This window comes from Trypanosoma cruzi, genomic scaffold (assembly GCF_000209065.1).
Source record: "Trypanosoma cruzi strain CL Brener 1047053516511 genomic scaffold, whole genome shotgun sequence".
Taxonomy (NCBI): Eukaryota; Euglenozoa; class Kinetoplastea; order Trypanosomatida; family Trypanosomatidae; genus Trypanosoma; species Trypanosoma cruzi.
Window position 1 is genome coordinate 37,082 of NW_001849397.1, and position 18,309 is coordinate 55,390.

The window sequence follows — 18,309 nt, forward strand, 5'->3', positions numbered from 1 at the left end:
GCCGGTGCGAGGGCCACCGGGAGACGTGCGGTGTGGACCCCAGAGGAGTTTTTCGACGTAAATGTATTTTGCACCCTGTTTTTTCCCCAATTTTTTCTCTTATTCTCCTGGACAGATATAAGCAAGAAGAGGTGGTCTGAGATTAGTTCATTGTTTTTTTTTTTTTTTTTTGTGTGTGTGTGTGTGGGAGAGAAGGGGGGAGGTTTTTTGACGACCTCTGCCCGGACTAGAGACGAGCGGAATGTTTTGAACCGCACGGTGAGGCACTGTTTGGCTTCTTTCACACACTCTTATCCTTCTCACCCCAAAACCGGGGGCTAAACGGGGAGTTTGAGTCGAAGGAAACCGTCACGGTCAATGAGTGAATCGGAGAATTACTGCCGCTTCCAGAAGGAGGTGAACAAATTTTTTGATGTGCTCCGCGAACGAACGCTGCGGGACCACCCGCAAGAATTATGTGAATATTTGATGGAGAACGTCAACAAAGTTGCAGCGGAATTGAAGGAGGAAGTTTGCGAACGCATCCCCGATGCCGTCTCACCGGAATTGGGAGTTCGGCCCCTCACCATCGTGGTACTCGGTGCAAGCGGGGACTTGGCCAAAAAGAAGACCTTTCCGGCGCTTTTTCAGTTGTACTGCAACGGCATGCTACCTCGGGATGTCAACATTCTCGGGTATGCCCGCTCCACAATGGAGGATGTGGAAAAGTGGAAAAAGGACACGCTTGCCGGATTCTTTACTCGTCTGGATGAGCGCGGATGTCATGTGGGTAACTTTTTGAGACGGATCAGTTACATGACCGGGTCGTATGATCGCGAAGAGGACTTTGCACGCCCGAACGAGAGGATTCTTCAGATGGAAGAGGCCTTCCAGGGGCCGGAAAAGGGGGGAAATCGCCTTTTTTACCTTGCGCTGCCACCTTCCGTTTTTGTGGGCGTTTGCCGAGGTCTCAGCAAAGGGGCGATGCAAAAGCCGGAATTGGGTTGGGTCCGTCTCATTGTTGAGAAGCCCTTTGGCCGGGACACGGAGACCTCCGAGCAGCTCTTAAATCAGCTGGAGCCTCTCTTCAATGAACGCCAGGTATTCCGCATTGACCACTACTTGGGGAAGGAAATGGTGCAGAATATTATTGTCACTCGTTTTGCTAACCGCGTTTTTAGCGCGCTGTGGAACAGTAACAGCATTGCATGCGTCCAAATTACATTCAAGGAGAAAATCGGCACGGCGGGACGTGGTGGGTACTTTGACAGTATTGGAATCATCCGTGACGTGATCCAGAACCACCTCACACAGATTCTTTCTTTATTGACGATGGAAAAGCCGCGTTCACTCAGTGCTGAGGACATCCGTGATGAAAAGGTCCAGGTTCTCAGACAGGTGGTCCCTGCGAACCCAGCAGAGTGTGTGCTGGGTCAGTACACGGCGTCCGCAGATGGTTCCACACCTGGCTACCTTGACGGCCCCTCTGTACCGAAGGGCAGCCGTTGCCCCACCTTTGCTGTGCTTCGACTGCACGTGAAAAATGACAGGTGGCACGGTGTCCCTTTTATCATCCGGGCCGGAAAAGGCACTCGAAGTGCGTCTGCTTGATATTCGTATTCAGTTCAAGGACGAAATACGTCCCTTCGGTGAAAGCACGCAGCGCAATGAACTTGTGATCCGCGCCCAGCCGTTGGAGGCGATGTATCTGAAACTCACTGCAAAGAAACCGGGGTTGCTGAACGATACTCATCAGACGGAACTTGACCTCACGTACGAGCGGCGGTACGACGTTACACTTCCGGATGCGTATGAGAGTCTTATTTACGAAGCTCTTCTCGGGAACTCGACCAACTTTGTTTGTGTAGACGACTTGGACGCTGCATGGCGGATTTACACACCGCTTCTCCACGCCATTGATCGCGGGGAGGTGAAGGTACTGCCTTACGCGGCGGGTTCGTGCGGGCCAGAGGAAGCCCAGGAGTTTATTCGAAGTTCCGGATATAAGACAACAAATGGGAACGCACATAAGTGCTCGAACGCGTAAAAGGATTTTTTCTTCTTTTATTTTCTTGTGAACATCGAACAACGTTTTACACCTTCAAAGAATGAAGCTGGGAAAAAGAGAGAGGGAGAGAGAGGATGCATGCACGTAAATGCTGAAAAGAAGAAAATTGACACATGCCTGTGTCTTTGTGCGTGGTTTGCTCTTTCTCCTTTTTTATCCTTTTTTTTTTTTTTTTTTTTTTTTTTGTTGTTGTTGTTAGATTTCCTTTTATGGCCCTTTTTTTTTTTTTTTTTTTGTTTGTTTTCTTCTTTGCTTCTCCGTTTCCCATATAATTGATGCAACTTGACGGCGTTGGAACTTGGCGCCGCCTCCAGAAATTGTTTTGGAATCGAGGAGGGTCATGCAGAAGGCATTCATTTGAAGCGTGGACGGCCGATATAACACTTTACTTTTTTTTTTTTTTTTTTTGATATTGAAGGGGAGGCGAGTCACTTCTTTTCTTTATTTTTACCACTTTTTTTTTTTTTTTCCTCTTATATTATTACCAAACAGAGTGGATGTTGACTTATATGCGTTTAGTAATTATCTCGTTGGCCCATTTCTCCTTTTCTTTTTGCTGATGGAGCCCGGCGGTAGTAGAAGAACGTATTCGATGTGTATGAGGAAAGGAAAATGAGGGGCGAATGGGGGAAGGCCGTTTTGGGTTGTGGCTTTTCTAATTATTATTATTATTATTATTTTTAGTGCGCGCGTACGTATTTTTATTTGTATGTATGTATTTGTGTGTGTCCATCCGTGTTTTGTTCCCTCTTCCGCGCCGTATTTTCTCTTTTTACATGTGTGTTTGTGGATGTGCGATTAGTGCGTCTGGCGCACTGGAGGAGGGGGAAGTAAACAACAAGAGGATGCTAAGGAGTGACCGTGAGGAGATGCAAGAAGGGCAGCAGGGCGGCGGAAATGCTGCGTTCATGCCTTTACGGGACGATGATGGCACTGGGACGGCAATGTAAGCGATTGGGGAGGAATTTGGAAACTTATCCGTCTCCACTAGCAGCCCTACGCTGTGACCCATAGACGTGAGTGCTGCAAGGCGCTTCTTTTTTGGTGTACCTGAGGCGGTTGCACGTGGCGGGAGAAAAAGGACCACCTTTTCTCGCTATGTCAGTTGACCTCATCTCGGCCTTTTTGTTTTTCGGAGGCATCACGCTTTTGCTGGGAGTTGCCGACGTGTGTGGATTCGAGCTGCACGGCCTGCACTCATGCTTGCCGGCGGTTGGGGCGTCGTGCGCCTTGAAGGTTTTTCTCACAACTGCACCCGGGGCGCAGCCACAGGGACTGTTAGGCTCATATCTTTTTGCCGCGCTGATTGGCCTTTCTTTTGCTCATACAACGCGGTCTCTTGAGGAGCTCCTTGGCCATTTACTGGCTAGAGTGTTTGCCGTGGTTCTTATTGCCCCTCCTTGACATATTTTTGGTTTGTTTTAACCGTCCAGTGCGGCAACGGCAGTGAGTGCAGTTTTTTACGAATACGGGCAGATGAGGGATAAGGGTCACATTTTTATTTTGTTCCCTGTGTTGCTTGGCGTGAACATTGTATTTGTCCCCTCATGGCTGTTGAAGAATCTTTTTCCATGGCGACCAGCGTATCCCGTTTGGTGGTGAATCCCATTATTCAAACAGCGTCTTTTTCCTTATTACTAACTTGTGTTCGCTTTTTTGTTTTTGTGATGCATTTTAAATGTAATTTGTTGTTCCCGTTGCCACGCGTGGCTGAGTGCGCGTATTCTTTGTGTGTGTATGTGTGTGCCGCAACATCTTTATTTTTCTGTTGCTGTCGGGATAAAAAATAATTTCGGAGTGTTTTTGTGTTTGTGCACACTCAGTGATCCGTTTCCGCGTGGGTCTTTTGCTCATCGTGTGGTACCGATGTTTTTGTTTGTTTGCTTGTTTGGGGGGATACAATGTAAAATGTGTTACGACAGGAGGGGTGGACGCAGTGCAGTTTGCACGAGTTTCTCTTTGGACACGTGAGGGCGCGAGGAACGGGAGGCGCGGCGTTTACTCACACCCAACACTTCAGCGGGTACTCTTATCCATGATTCTATTTTTGTTTGTGTGCTCTCCGTGCCCTTATGCGAATCTCGTTTTTGTGTTTTTTGTTGTTTCATTTTGGCTTGCCGCCTTTGCGGACAGAGTAGCGTATTGTTTTGTGAAGGCGAAGGAAAGAAACGGGAAAATGAAACACCAAAGAATGATTTACATGGTTTCCATGGCATTAGCTGTTATTATTGCCACACCCCTTGTTTCGAGTGACGACACAAATAGTACTGAAGTGTTTGCTGCTGCTAGTTGTTCTCTTGATCACATTTCCGGTGCCAGTGACAGCTATTCAAAATCAGAAGAGGCTGAGCAACTAAAGGAATTGCCCTGTCGTCCTTTTACAGACGAGGAGTGCGTGCAGAGGTATGGCGATGTGGCAGTCTTTAATAACGACCATCAACGATGTGTCTGGGGGTTGCCATCTGGTGTGAAGGCCTCAGAATTGCAACTAATTTCGAATTCCACCGTTGACGAGGATCGGTGTGCTTTTGTGCGGTCGCTTAACGAGATGCTCTTGGCGTGGCTAACAGAAACTGAGCTAATTACTATGCCTTTGGCCGATGCCGGTTTAACGGGGATACCGGTTCGTTGCGGTGGTGTTGATTTGCGTGCATGGACTGCATACCATACAGTTTACATAAATTCTTCTTCTGTATCTGAGAGAGTCAGTGATGTGCCCTTTACTGATGAGGGAATACGCAGTGAACAACCTGCACAGCCAACCCCTGTGTGGGCTAGGATCACCTTAATTTTTCTCAGTTTTCTGGGTGCTGCCTGTGTGGTCGAAGCCGCTGTCATCATACGGAGGTCCTTTTTAAAGCGTAAAACAGAGCTTTCGCAGACTGACGCTTCCGGAGACTCAGCGGCGGCCTTTGAGGAAAAGGTCCGTTCTACAGTGGCCTCCATCGCGTCTTCTTTTCGAAAAAGGGCGCCTGACGCTTCACCCAGAGCACTGTCACGGTTTTCCTCGCCTTTATCGGCTAGCGAGGGTACGCAGCGACCCGGTTTTCGCTTGGATGTCTCGGTGGAACCAAGAGCTTCTCTGAGTGGTTCCTTCTCCATTTTGGAGTCTCCTTGAGGTGTGGTTGTGGATGTTGGTGCAGTGAAATTGAGACAAGTGTGTCCGCGCGCCTGCGCCTGCCCCTGGATTTATTTTTTTATTTATTTTTTTGACTTTTTAAATTTTGCAAGTGAAATAACATGCCTAGTTTTATCCACTCTTCTGGCAATTAGAAAGATGGAATCGTGTGCACTGGTCAGGTCGAACTTGTTGTTGTTGTGTGTGTATGAGTTTTAGTTATTCAAAAAAAAAAAAAAAAAAAATGAGAGGGGAAAATAATGAAAGGATATATATATATATATTCTGTTGGTACAGTAATTACTGTATGGCGGTGGCAACAGTAATAAATGTGTGTTTGTCTCTTTTTTACAATTTATCAAGACATCCCTAAACTTCTTTTTTTCTTTTTTTGTTAAAATTTGGGATGAGGGATTGAAGGGAAAGACAGCGCGGGAAAACTCTTTACCGTAACAAAAACATAGTGCGCATATATATATATATTACGTTTTCTCGATTTTTGTTTGTATTGCTGTGTGAATTGCGGTGGTGCGTTGAGGAAAGAAGCGCCGTCAGTGAAATCCCTCCCCATGTTTCCCCGCAACAATTTGTTAAATGTGTCTTTCAATTTTTTTTTTTTGGGTTGTTCTTTCTTTCTTTTTTTTTTTTTTTTTTTTTTTCTTTTTTTTTGGTGGTTTATGGGAGGAACGGACTTTTTGCGCCGAAGACAAACTAGTAGTTTTCACACTCAGGCATATACTGCGTGTAATTGGAAGATGCGGGGCATTGGTTCCTCTAGGAATGATAGGGATTTAGGTGTGGATTCATTGAACCCTCACGGTAGCGATGATAGGCCCTCGATGCAATCACGGCACTTGTTGCTCCCAAACGAGGTCACATTTCTCTCTCGAGCCAATTCCACTCTTATCAGCCTAAATGCACAAGATGCCGAGTTGCGCGAGAACGTTTCTCATGCTGGAGGTGATGCGCTTTACGGAGCCCCTGCGAACGAGAGGTCAAGCTCATCTTGTTCATTGAAGGCGATTTTAGGGCTATGGCCGCCAATACGTAAATTTCCTCGGTGGTATTGGTCTAGACTTACAGGCTACGATCAGTCTAAGAGCGTGTATGGCTTCTTTCCGTCATGGGATTTATTGATAACTTTTGCTTTTGTTTGCGTTTCGATGCTTGTAATGGCTCTTATTGAGTTTTACTTTCTTCATAAATACGCGATTCACCTGATCCTATTTATTCCCACCTTTGGCGCTAGTGCAACCATTCTTTTTGCTGTTCCTGGAGCGCATGTGGCACAACCCCGGGCCTTGTTTTTTTCCCACATCTCAGCAGCAATTTTAGGCGTTTCCGCTGTGAATGCTTTTCAGTTCGTGCCTGAAAAAACGTTTGGGCTCAAATGTGTAGCGGCTTTGGTGGTCGGTCTACACCTTGTTCTTATGTGCCTAACAAACACAGCTCATCCTCCTGCTAGCGGAACGTGCATCTCGGCCGTCCTTGCGCCACTCAATGGATATTATCACGATCAAGGCTATCTATTTCTCGTTTTCCCCGTTCTTGTTGGTTGTATGCTCTTGTTTTTATTTGCGTGGATACTGAACAACATGCTGGAGAGTCGTTCTCCATACCCCAAGTACTGGTTCTAGTTCTAGGCACAATGACGTTTTCAGCGATTGCATTTACGACTACGAATTATTTTTTCTTTTTTATCTATGCTTGGGAGCTTGTGAAGAGAATGATCGCGGGGTAATGCTGGCTGCCGTAATTATTATTATTATTATTATTATTATTATTATTATATCTTGATAAGACGAATATACATTTCTTTACGACACTTTCCCCTATTTTATGATTGTTCGGAAGACCATGACATTAGGGGGGATCTGGGAACCCATAATGGCAGGACGAAATTTTTATTTATTATTTTGCCACCCACCCATACACTCTCTTTGATTCCCACCTCGCGGCGGTTTTTTGTGGCTGGAAGAGCCCAAATTCTGCCACTTGGTAAGTAATAATATTTCCAATATTAACAAAGTGCAACGTGTCGCGAGAATGGCTATCGGAATATATTTACTTGGAGCAAACATCGAGGAAGTGGCGAACCCACACTCCCACTCCATTCACTACTTCTCATTCCCGTCTTGTGTGAATCCTATTGACAACCGCAAGGTCCGGTCAGCGGCCCAAGTGAATATTCTCTTCTGTATTTTGGGAATTGGACATCGCTTGTCCTTTCTATGATCGTTTATTTTTAGAGTTTCTTGAGGCTGCAAACACCGTAATCATCTTCCAGAGAGGAACGTGATATTATTACTTTTTTTTTTTTTTTTTTTTCCTAGTTGTTGGTGGGGAATAACTTCTTTTTGTTGTTGTTGTTGTTTTTACTCAGGAAGCGAGGGACGAAGTCAAAGAAGCCACTGCATGGAGCTTTCTGTCAGACTTTTTCTTGAGAGCGCACCGAAGAGGCAACGGTACCTTCGTGCGGCACACATTCTTTTTGGTTTCAGTGAGAGTGGAAAATTTTCTCCGGAAACACGTCGCCAATTGTTGTCTGCCGCAGTGGGGTATCTTAAGAATGGCTTGAGTGTGTATGACATTCAACTATTTCGTCGTTCTTGTGAGGAGCATTCTGACTGGTTGCCGGAGGATTTGATGGTTTACGAAGAGGAAGAAGCTGCAGTGGGTGCACGTGCAGAAGTAGCTCTGCAGTCTGCCCTATCGTGTTTGGAGAGGCTGCATGTTGAGGATGGAGTCGGCAAATCTAATTCAAACCGTCTTTTGGCAATGAAAAGAGGTCGATTGGAGTCAACGGAATTACGAGGACTGCGTGACCAGATGCGAGTGGCGGAGGTTTATGCCGACATCCGTAATTACGAGGCAATGAGTAAGGCTGTGAATCGTCTTTTAGCACTGGCCCATTCCATGCAACAAACCGCTGCTATTTCGAACCGAGCGGATTCTGTTTTTGTGCAGTTAGAAGTCAACAGACGTATTGTGGAGCTGTGGCTAGGTGTAGGTAATTTGGACGCTGTCCGAAGCCTTGTGGGAACCTCTACAGCCACTCTTATGACACAGGCTGCGGAGTGCCTTATGCAGATTCAATTCTGTAGCCCATCGCGTTTGGTGCCACAGCAGAGAACTGTGGAGGATTTGATATCTGAACTGGAAGAATACGCGCTTTTCTTCTCAATTGTGCGAGGTTTATGCATGTTTGAAGATCAAAATTTTTCTGGTTTTGCTCGTGTCTTTACAGGGAGCGGTTTGCGAGGAGCGGGGTGGATCCCCGCCGTTGTGGAGGTCAACACGAAACGGAATTCTTTGCAAGTCCCTGCGTCGCTTGGCGGTGACGTTAATGCTTCCGGGCGATCTTCTGTTATTCACCATCTGCGACACATTGTAGAGGTTTCGATTACTTCGGGACCACAACTTGGGGTTATGGTCTTGTTTTCTGCCATTGCAGCGCTGCCACGTGCGGAGGCGATGGTATTAATTACGCGTGTGGACATCATGTCTCTGTGGGAGGATGTTTCTGATGCTCATGTGCTTGTTCAGGCTTTCCAACTAGCCAAATGGGGCGAATTTTTTCGTGCTGCATCCGTGCTCACTTCGTTATTTTTAAAAACGGATATTTTCGCACACAAACATAGTGATCTTCTTTATCGGTTGGTCATACAGTCGGTTGTCTTGGGGTATGCCAATGCGTTTATGCGTCTTGAATTGAGGAAGGCGGCTGCCAAGTTGTCCATCCCACTTGGAGAGTTACAAGAGATTTTGCAAGAACTTATTCTGGAGGGACGTCTTCAGGCGAGGATGGATTTCGTATCTCAAGTATTAACAAATGCCAGGTTCAATAGGGTTACTGATGGCTATTCTCCACAATCTTTGGTGCTTTTGGACTGTATTTGTCGAAGCGACATGGCTATGGCGGATGTTGAACAGTCACTCCGTATTTTGTCTCTGCATCGACACCATGCGTAGTGTTGAACGGATTTTCATTGTTCCCATTTTTCAACCCTTTGACCTTTTTTTTTTTCCTAATGGCGAAAAGCGAAGAATTTGACCTCACTCATTTGGTTTTTGTTTTTTGAGGCGTATTGGATTTCCGTACTTTTTTTTTGTCGTTTTCTTAACTATGGGTCTTTCATAGAGCGTCCCCCTTTCCTCCGTTTTCTGCAGAAGGCGTTGTAGACCAATGGAGCCATACACAAAGGCACCACGGCATGAGACGAGGGGAACGTCAGTGAACGCCATTTTTGCCTTGACGGGTCCAAGTGCGGGGGTGTTGCATGTCCGACCGGACTCTTTCCTCTCACAAACGAAAAAAGTTGACGACGCCCTTGTGCCTGTCTTGAATGGCTGTTATTTGCAGGTGGCGGTGCCGGCGGATCAGTATTGGCGCGCGGCATCGCAACATCACACACTTTTCCAATCCTCATGCTCTCACGAACAGGTGACAGGAGAGCAAGCAGCGCCTTCCACATCGTTGCTACTGGCTACAGGAGTGCTCAAACGTCCTGACCCAAACAGCATTCCCCTTTCATTCTATGGCACGAGACTGGACGCCATCTCGAATCGACACTATGCTGTTGATCGCGGCGCCCTTGTCATTGCGGCGGATAATCAAAATGGACTTGGCGGGAAGTTGTTTAACACGTTACCTCGACAAGAGCTGCCTTCTTTTGTTGGGGCAATTCCGATGTGCCATCATCGTAACCTCTACGTATTAGTTGATGAACATGCTGCCGTGGATCCGTTTTTTGATATTGACTGTCCTCTGCCACTTCAATGGTTGGAGAAGAACAAGAGAGATGAAATGGGGTTTGCAGGAGAAGCGCAGGTTACAAATTCCTCGTCATTGGCATCTCCGGAAGTGATGGTGGCTTCTGTTGAGCATTGGCTAGGTAAGATTTTGCATTTTTTGCGTGATAAAGTGGAGGCAGCAACAGGAGCTGAACTGCAAGAGTGTGTGGTACTGACAAGCTCAGTGATTGTATACAACGATGTGAACGTGAGCAGGACTGCCGGGCACGGGGATAAGGAGAGGGAAGGGAAACAAAAAGAAGGAATTGATCATTTGCTCAGCTCCCGAGACAGCAAGCTCAGTTTTCATGTTCATTTTCGTTTGAATAACATGGCGTTTGCTAATGTGAGGGAATTGCACAGATTCATGTGGCAACTTCGAGATGAACTTGACGTGTCTCGTTCAACGCACGAAAATTCTGACTTGGCTTGCCTATACCGGATGCTGCGCCAGTGCATTGACTTTGGTGTCTACACGCGTTGGCGGGCGTTTCGGTTGCCTTACAATGTGAAGGCTCCAGTCTCTACCGGTTTTTGCCCCTCAGACGCCGCGGCGCTCGATCTCATCATCTCGGCTCTCTCTCAGTCCTCTTTACGGTCGTTTTCTGTTCCTGATGTTGACGTCGGTGCGGTAGCTCCTTCGGTGGTGCACCTTATAGATCTTTCTTTTTTAGAACACGTGGCCTTGCCTCTACATTGCCAGCAGCAACACCGAATGATCACGAAAATATTTTTCTTGTTTCGATTCTTGCTGCCTCTAATACCCGGCGGGACCACGATTGGCGACAAGGATCTCAATGATTTCTTGTCCCGGTATCTGCCGTGCCCTCCATTTAATGGCGAAGTGAATGCTAAATATCGCCAAGATCTCGCACGTGCTGTTTTTGACATTGGGGTGATTCAACGTGAAAGCAATTCCAGTGGTCTGGATCAAGAGTCTAACGGCGATTTGCTCCGACTAATTGTTATAGATGAGAAAGTGAGTGAACAGCGAAATCAAGAAGCATTTTGTGATCCATTTGTGGTGCCAAGGCCCCCACATCGTGATGGCGTTCGTATACATGTTCACGATAAATATGTTAAAAACCTTGTGGCCGAGGTCTTTCGATGCCTATGCGCCGCATATGATGGCTGTGTTGGAGGTGGTTTTATGGTTGAGGATGCTGATGAGAATGGAAGTAGTCGGTGTCGGGCGACGTCCCCTGTCGTGGGGGATCGGGTGGTTGTTCAGTACCAGGATAACATCCGGGCCTATTATGCACAGCAGAAGCTCTCGAGGTATTGCCTGAATCAAGGTCGCGAGCATCGTGGGACGTACCCGCAGTTGTACTTGACATATGGGTCAATCAAGTTGCGTTGCTACAGCAATGATTGTCATAATCGCTGTCTCGCTGTGAGGTGGTCGAATGACGAGGATGAACAAATGACGGGATCCACGGCGATAGCCCTCCCAGTGGGCGAGCGTGGGTACCCAAAGTACGAGCGACTGACTGAGATACGCCACCTACTTTTTCCGCCGCTTCCTCCAGAGGAGCTGTTGAGACGCTACGGTTCTTTGGCACTTGAGGGAAAGCACTAGCAACGGTAGTAGCAGGAGTAAAAATTGAAGGGCAACAGTGAGAAGAAGATCCGTGAATTTTTTTTTGTTCGTTGACCGGTTTCAACAGTTGAATTGAAACAGGTGGATTTGACTTTTTCACAGTGAAGCAACCGAACATATATATATATATATATAACCGAAAGGAGCTTGTGGCCTTTAATTTTCTCCTCGTGTCTCTTTGTATGGATAGCTTTTCTCTTGACAAGCTGCTGGGGTTATTCTTTTGTGTTGTTATCGTCCTCTTTTTCTTGCCTACGGGAGGAGTTACTCGGCAATATCAGTCATCTCTATCCGCTGTGTGTGTGTGTGTGTGTGTGTGTGTGTGTGATTGGACAGTCGCCACGCTTTACTCTTGTTTTTTTTTTTTTTTTTTTTTTACTATTTTGATGAAATTATCTGTCTTTTTCATTGGATCTCCTTTTATCATTATTATTTTTTTTTTCTCTACTCACCTCTACCTTGAAGATTAATCAACATACGCACACGTTACTTCCACCATGAAGTTTGTTTTGATGGGAGCCCCGGGATGTGGGAAGGGGACACAGAGCCCGTTTATAACTGAGCGCTATGGGGTCTGCCATCTTTCAACTGGCGATATGCTTCGGGATGCCGTTGCAAAGCAGACTACATACGGCAAGAAGTTGAAGGCCGTCATGAACACTGGTGCGCTCGTTTCGGATGATCTTGTGTTTGGCATACTAAAGGAGGGCATAGCAAGGCCCGAGTGTAAATACGGTTACGTTCTCGATGGTTATCCCCGCACGTTACGGCAAGCACAGCTGATGGAAGAAGCGGGAGAGAAAGTTGACAAGGTCATATTATTTGACGCTCCTGACGATGTTATAGTTGCACGTACTAGTGGTCGTTGGATGCACCGTGCGAGCGGTCGCACTTACCACGAGATGTTTCGTCCGCCAAAGGTACACGGCAAGGACGATGTGACGGGTGAACCGCTAATACAGCGCGCTGATGACCGCAAGGAGGTGGTTGAGAAGCGTCTTGAGGCTTATCGTAAGGAAACGGAACCCTTGATCAATTATTATATGAGGAAGGGTTTGTTTGAGCGTATCGATGCCGATCGTTTTGTTGAGGCAGTGCGTCAATCCGTCATGTTTATTTTTGATCCTGTTGCAGTCCGTTTAGGGCTCAAATAGTGCTCTGGAAGAAGCAATGTGTGTTTATATATTTGCATATAATTATACATATATATGTAATATATATGTATAACTAATTTTAAACAGAGGGAATAGCGGATAAATAACTTGGGGAACAGGGGCCGTGGCTCAGTTCCATGAAGAAAATATAAAAAAAAAAAAAAGCAAAACCAGAAAGGAGAGTTTTTTTTTATTGCCTGAAGGTTTTTTTTTTTTTTTTCCTGACGTACTTTTTATTTTTATTTTGGGGGTTTTTTTTTTTTTTTTTTTTTTTTTTTTTTTTTTTTTTTTGCTTTGTATGTATGGGCTAGAAGCTTTGGATGTGGGTGAGTGTTTTTTCGTTTTTGTTTTTTCTGTCTGCCTGCATTATTGTTGTGCATTTGTTGGTGAAATGGCTGGGGGGAAGCAAGAGGTGGTTCACATACATCCGTATATGTATGTGAGGTGGGATATCGGCGAGGCACTCCATCAAGACTGAGATCTTGCGGCTTCACCACATTTTATTTACTTTTTTTTTTGTTGTTTGTTTGTTTTTCTTTGTGTTCGTGCGTGCCTATCCGAGGCATGATTGGATGAGTTATCAACACAAACAATTCCTGTTGATAATGTGCGCCACTGCTACTTTTTTGATGAATACACACTGTTGACGAACGGCGATCATTCTCAGTCATCTCAATGTTGTTTTTTTTTGTTTTTTTTTTCATTGGTCTCTCTGCAGTGAGAACGAGACTTGATGAATTGAGGCGGGGATACTGACTTTAATGATGGTGTGCTCCATTGAGATGCAGTGACTGACACTGCAGTCACAATGATCGCCATAAAGTGAGGGTACCAATTTTCCTGTTGTATTGTCTCTACCTCTCTCCTTTTTTCCCCTCTTCCACTTTTTCTAGTCTGTCTGTACGGGCATTTACAATTTCCCTTTTTCTGAACGCATCTCACCGGTTAGCTAGACCGTGGGAAATTCATCATGCCGGCGAGTGACATATGCAACTTTTTTACTCTTCATCCAATTAGAGCCTTCTCCCCTGTTTCCTTACGCCTCTCCACCCTTTTTGTGTGGCTGTATTTGTGTATGTGTGCGTCTTTTTCTTTCTTTCCGTATATATATTTTGCTGGCGGATTAATCTCGCCTTTTCTGCCTTTGTGGCCGCGATGACGATCTCTTAAATTTGTGCTTTTTTAATTACTTTTTTTTTCTCCAATAAATTCGACGGCCCGCACGCCGACCACCATCGTCGAGCACGTCCGCCCTGCTGAGTGGAGACGTGAAGGAGAGCCCCGGCCCCCAGAGAGGCAGCTGCAGCAGAGGGCGTGAAACACGATCATGTCACGCCTCCGCCCCGGAATGGCGCCGTGGCTCAATCATCCGTTTTTGCCGAGAATCAGCACAATAACAAAACCATAAATCAATCAGCCAATTAATCGATCAATAATGAGAGGTGAGAAGGCGCCTGCCACCAGCTTCGAAGTTACGTCGCATCTTCGAGGAGCCTCGTGCCTTCTCGCCGCGCAGAGGCACTGTTGGGGGGCAGAGCCTTTCCACCCAGGCGGAGAAACTGCGCCAACCTTTTTCGTGAGGTACAGCTTCCCCAATTTCCAAGTTTCCGCTTCATGTTATGTCTAATTGCCGGGCAGCGGAGTGGATGCGGACTTGCTTCCTCGCACAATTTACGTTCACCGGTCTTCACAGTGTCTGGTTGATGCCCGTGGCATGCCGTGCGGAGGCGGGTCAGTCCGTCATTGCCGTAGTGCTAAAAGCCGCATGTTGGGCAACGAAACTCCACCAGTGGTGATCCCATCGGGATCTCGTCGGCGGGCGACGTACGCTTTTTCGGCGGCCTGATCCTCTACCGTCGTGGAATCGGCAACAATGACCCTGGCATCATCACAAGACTTTCCACGGCGTTGCGAGGGAACTGTTGTTTTTTTATATATCGTGTTGCCCGGTTTCCCAGCAGGGAGTTTGGTGCCCTAATCTTTCTGCTCATTATTTTCATTGCCGCTTCTACAGTCTTCATTTTTGATATTGTTGTTGTTGTTGTTGCTGAACTTCTTTTTATCGGTAATTCTGGTTTTACTTGGGGTGATGGAGGCCAGCTGCAATGTTCACTTTTGGTCCTTTTTTTTCCGTATTGACTGCACACAAATGCTGAGTGTGTGCAGTTTCCTGTAAATAATACGGGAAGAATGATTATTGTTTCTTTCTTTTTCTTTTTCTTTTTTTACCGACTACCTTGCAAGAGAAATGCATCTGTTTGTTCTGGGCCCTCCTGGCAGTGGTAAAACGTCAATCAGCACCGTATTGAAAGAACGCTACGGCGTGTGCCACGTCACTCCCAGTGACGCGGTATCGCACGCGGTGGAATACATTGGATCGGCGTTTGGTGATCAACTGCGCCTCCTTGAAGAGGGGAAGCCCATTCCAGACTGGCTGCTTACGCGTGTTGTTGCGGAGGCAACACGTGGACCGGACTGTAGCAATGGTTTTCTTCTTGATGATTTTCCCAAGACAGCGGAGCAGGCTCGTCTTTTAAATGAAGAGGGGGTAAAACCTGACGCTATCGTACTGCTTAATTTTGCTGACAACCTTTTGATTGAGCGTTTCTGCGGGCGCTGGGTGCACCCTGTCTCTGGTCGTATGTATCACACACTGTACGATCCTCCGAAAGTAAAAGGGCGAGACGATGTTACTGGACAGCCGCTGGTGCAACGCCCAGAGGATAGCGAAGATGCTGTGCGGGAAAGACTTGCAAATTTTCGCCAGAACTTGAATGCCCTTCGCCTTGTATATAGTGATGAACGATTGTGGCATACCGTAGACGGCTATGCAGCGGTAGACACTGTGCAACGTTCCATATGTCGCGTTCTAGATCCTATCCTTGCATCGAGGAAGCGTCGATGGTGGCCACGGTTTCTTTCACATTAGAATAAATCAAACTGCAGGGTACACCCCTTCTTCTTCTTTTTTTTTTTTTTTTTTTTTTTTGAATGGGAACTACGTGAACTACGCATTCCGTTGGAAATTAATTTTATATCCGTTTTGTTGGGTGCGTCATTCTTGATGTTTAGCTCCGGGGACTGTTGATTCTTTTTTCAAGCTTGAGACCTCCCTTCTTTCTTTTTAAAATGTGTTTTGCTTCCGTCCTCAACATTTGCTGTTAAATGGCATCACGAGGGATTACACCCACAAATTGGCTCCTTAAAGAGAAGGAAATGGTGTTTTTTCTGCGCCGAGTAGCCCCCAAAAAGACTTCCGGGAAGGTGGTTGTTTTTGGTGCAACGACGGTGGTGGGTCAACCCCTTTTGCTGCTCTTGAAACTCTGCCCACATGTAAAGGAGATTTGCTGCTGTGGGCCTTTAACAAAGGTGGATCCTGGAGCCAACTTTATCACGGCGCGTGGCGTGGCTGCGGATCTTTCTCACATTGATACCAACACCAGTGTGAAGGCTTTTGAAACTCCATGTGACTGGGAATCAGCACTGCGTGGGGCTCAACTTGTCTTGTTTTGCGCTGGAAGCGTCTTCGATCCGTCCAGGGCTTATCGTGATGTGGCATTGAGGGAATCTGGTCCAGAATTGATGTTGGCCATGGAACTTGTGGCAAAAGCATCCCCAAAGGCCATTATTGGTGTTGTTTCAAGTCCCGTGAATGCGCTTGTACCCATTGCAAGGGAGGTGTTGGTGCGCAACGGTGTGTTTGACCCGCGTAAACTGTTTGGTGTCACGACTCTTGACATCATTAGAACAAGAAGTCTTGTGGCAGATGAGCTTCAAATGAATCCGTACGACTTGAATGTACCGGTTGTAGGTGGTAGAGGAGGTGTGACTGCATGTCCTCTTGTGGCACAGACTGCATTGCAGATTCCCCATGAGCGTATTATCCATGTGTGTAGTCGGGTTCAGTCATATGGATCTCACTCCTCTTACGAGGAAAGTGTGGGTTTTCCTGATTTGTGCAGTGAAGAGGCCGTTTCCACGGAAATCGTGCCACCGGTAGGTTTGTCACTGGCGTACGCCGTTTTGGAGTGGTCTGTGTCGATGCTGAAAGCTCTACGAGGGGACCAAGGTATCATTGAGTGCTCGTTTGTGGAGTCCGCAATGAGAAAAGAGTCACCGTTTTTTAGTTCACGTGTTGAACTTGGCGAGGAGGGTGTCGCGCAGCTGCTGCCAATGGGTCCATTGACTTCGTACGAGACGGAGTTGGTGGAGACTGCGGTGCCATTTATAGCGGAGGATGTTGAGGCGGGGTTGCGCTTTGCAACTAAAAAATCGGAGGCGGACTTGTAGGTGTGACGACAAACTGTATGACACTGTGTGTCGTGTTTTTTTTTTTTTTTTTTTTCACGGGGCCCGTGCATATTTATGTGTATATACATGGGGTGGATTCGGTTGGATGGCGTTCCACGTTCTGTGGAAAAGAAGAAAATGAATGGTCACAATGGTCGTCTGAACCTTATTTAGTTAGTTAGTTATTTTCCATTTGTGTGCGTACTTTTTTGTGTAGCCGCTGTTTTATTTTATTCTTATTATTATTTGGTTGTTGTTGTTGTTGTTGTTGTTGCGCATTGGGGTGGTGGGTCAATAATTTACATTCACAAAGAAATAACAGCAGAAAACAACAATAACAACAACAAAAAAAAGACAATACACAATAAAAAGGAAAAAGAATATATATTTATATATACGAAAATGATGCACAATTCTGCCGCCTGTCTTAGCAAGGTTGCTGTTCTTGGTGCTGCCGGTGGTATTGGCCAGCCCCTTTCTCTTTTATTGAAGAACAATCCTCTGGTGTCGGCACTCAGCTGCTACGACCTTCGTGGTGCGCCTGGCGTGGCGGCGGATCTTTCCCACATCTGTTCTCCCGCCAAGGTGACGGGATACACCAAGGAAGAAATCAACAAGGCCCTTGATGGCGCTGAGCTTGTCTTGATTCCTGCAGGTGTGCCGCGTAAACCGGGCATGACTCGCGACGATCTCTTCAACACAAATGCCTCTATTGTGCGTGACCTTGTCATAACATGCGCCAAGGTCTGCCCCAAGGCGTTTATTGGCGTTGTCTCAAATCCTGTCAACAGCACAGTTCCGATTGCTGCGGAAACTCTCAAGAAGGCTGGTGTGTTTGATCCTGCCCGTTTGTTTGGCGTGACGACACTGGATTTGGTACGTGCCCGAACCTTTGTTGCGGAGGCGGGTGGCAAAAGCCCCTATGACGTTCATGTCCCCGTTGTTGGTGGACACAGCGGGCCAACAATTGTGCCGCTCCTCTCCCAGTCCGGTTTGGAATTGTCGGATAGCCAAGTGAAGGCTATCACGCACCGAGTGCAGTACGGCGGTGACGAGGTGGTTCAGGCCAAGGATGGTGCCGGCTCTGCCACGCTATCAATGGCGTATGCTGGAGCGGAGTGGTCAAATTCCATTCTGAAGGCCCTCCGTGGGGACAGCGGAGTCGTGGAGTACACGTTCATTCAAACAGACGTCTGGCCAAATTTGCCTTACTTCAGCTGCGCAGTGGAAATTGGCAAAAACGGCGTGGTGAAAGCACACAAGACACAGCTCAACAAGTTTGAGGAGAGTCTTATGGAGAAGGCCA

General features: G+C 46.7%; 9 protein-coding genes and 1 pseudogene across 9 annotated transcripts, besides 23 other annotated features; all 10 read left to right on the forward strand.

Moving 5' to 3' along the window:
* Positions 1 to 1,072: a sequence feature (heterozygous, Esmeraldo-like haplotype).
* Positions 358 to 2,028, forward strand: Tc00.1047053507883.10 (annotated as a pseudogene).
* Positions 1,073 to 1,761: a sequence feature (areas merged during assembly that could not be assigned to a particular haplotype. This can correspond to areas where the two haplotypes were merged or to regions with more than two copies in the genome that were merged during assembly.).
* Positions 1,762 to 1,911: a sequence feature (heterozygous, non-Esmeraldo-like haplotype).
* Positions 1,912 to 2,403: a sequence feature (areas not merged during assembly with more than two copies in the genome that could not be assigned to a particular haplotype).
* Positions 2,197 to 2,298: a sequence feature (T-rich).
* Positions 2,404 to 2,683: a sequence feature (haploid, Esmeraldo-like haplotype).
* Positions 2,684 to 18,309: a sequence feature (heterozygous, Esmeraldo-like haplotype).
* Positions 2,706 to 2,730: a microsatellite.
* Positions 3,146 to 3,451, forward strand: Tc00.1047053507883.25 (hypothetical protein, conserved; the record flags this gene model as incomplete). The annotated part of the gene is made up of 1 exon (XM_804118.1): positions 3,146 to 3,451. One exon carries the CDS (start codon positions 3,146 to 3,148, stop codon positions 3,449 to 3,451), a length of 306 nt encoding a protein of 101 aa, XP_809211.1.
* Positions 4,083 to 5,165, forward strand: Tc00.1047053507883.40 (hypothetical protein, conserved; the record flags this gene model as incomplete). The annotated part of the gene is made up of 1 exon (XM_804110.1): positions 4,083 to 5,165. The coding sequence occupies one exon, from the start codon at positions 4,083 to 4,085 to the stop codon at positions 5,163 to 5,165; it is 1,083 nt and encodes a 360-aa protein (XP_809203.1).
* Positions 5,235 to 5,273: a sequence feature (AT_rich).
* Positions 5,391 to 5,410: a microsatellite.
* Positions 5,773 to 5,834: a microsatellite.
* On the forward strand, positions 5,843 to 6,802 carry Tc00.1047053507883.50 (hypothetical protein, conserved; the record flags this gene model as incomplete). Its single annotated transcript, XM_804111.1, has 1 exon — positions 5,843 to 6,802. The coding sequence occupies one exon, from the start codon at positions 5,843 to 5,845 to the stop codon at positions 6,800 to 6,802; it is 960 nt and encodes a 319-aa protein (XP_809204.1).
* Positions 6,876 to 7,177: a mobile genetic element.
* Positions 6,921 to 6,955: a microsatellite.
* Positions 7,474 to 7,493: a microsatellite.
* Tc00.1047053507883.60 (hypothetical protein, conserved) lies at positions 7,581 to 9,137 on the forward strand (the record flags this gene model as incomplete). Its single annotated transcript, XM_804112.1, has 1 exon — positions 7,581 to 9,137. One exon carries the CDS (start codon positions 7,581 to 7,583, stop codon positions 9,135 to 9,137), a length of 1,557 nt encoding a protein of 518 aa, XP_809205.1.
* Positions 9,352 to 11,538, forward strand: Tc00.1047053507883.70 (hypothetical protein, conserved; the record flags this gene model as incomplete). Its single annotated transcript, XM_804113.1, has 1 exon — positions 9,352 to 11,538. One exon carries the CDS (start codon positions 9,352 to 9,354, stop codon positions 11,536 to 11,538), a length of 2,187 nt encoding a protein of 728 aa, XP_809206.1.
* Positions 11,855 to 11,886: a microsatellite.
* Positions 11,915 to 11,936: a microsatellite.
* On the forward strand, positions 12,057 to 12,713 carry Tc00.1047053507883.80 (adenylate kinase, putative; the record flags this gene model as incomplete). The annotated part of the gene is made up of 1 exon (XM_804114.1): positions 12,057 to 12,713. The coding sequence occupies one exon, from the start codon at positions 12,057 to 12,059 to the stop codon at positions 12,711 to 12,713; it is 657 nt and encodes a 218-aa protein (XP_809207.1).
* Positions 12,730 to 12,785: a microsatellite.
* Positions 12,857 to 12,877: a sequence feature (AT_rich).
* Positions 12,965 to 13,004: a microsatellite.
* Positions 14,962 to 15,642, forward strand: Tc00.1047053507883.90 (adenylate kinase, putative; the record flags this gene model as incomplete). The annotated part of the gene is made up of 1 exon (XM_804115.1): positions 14,962 to 15,642. The coding sequence occupies one exon, from the start codon at positions 14,962 to 14,964 to the stop codon at positions 15,640 to 15,642; it is 681 nt and encodes a 226-aa protein (XP_809208.1).
* Positions 15,670 to 15,702: a microsatellite.
* On the forward strand, positions 15,879 to 17,003 carry Tc00.1047053507883.100 (malate dehydrogenase, putative; the record flags this gene model as incomplete). The annotated part of the gene is made up of 1 exon (XM_804116.1): positions 15,879 to 17,003. The coding sequence occupies one exon, from the start codon at positions 15,879 to 15,881 to the stop codon at positions 17,001 to 17,003; it is 1,125 nt and encodes a 374-aa protein (XP_809209.1).
* Positions 17,039 to 17,058: a microsatellite.
* Positions 17,253 to 17,277: a microsatellite.
* Positions 17,318 to 17,374: a microsatellite.
* Positions 17,406 to 18,309, forward strand: Tc00.1047053507883.109 (mitochondrial malate dehydrogenase, putative; the record flags this gene model as incomplete). The annotated part of the gene is made up of 1 exon (XM_804117.1): positions 17,406 to 18,309. A coding segment is annotated over one exon (904 nt), but the record flags the coding sequence as incomplete, so codon positions are not given.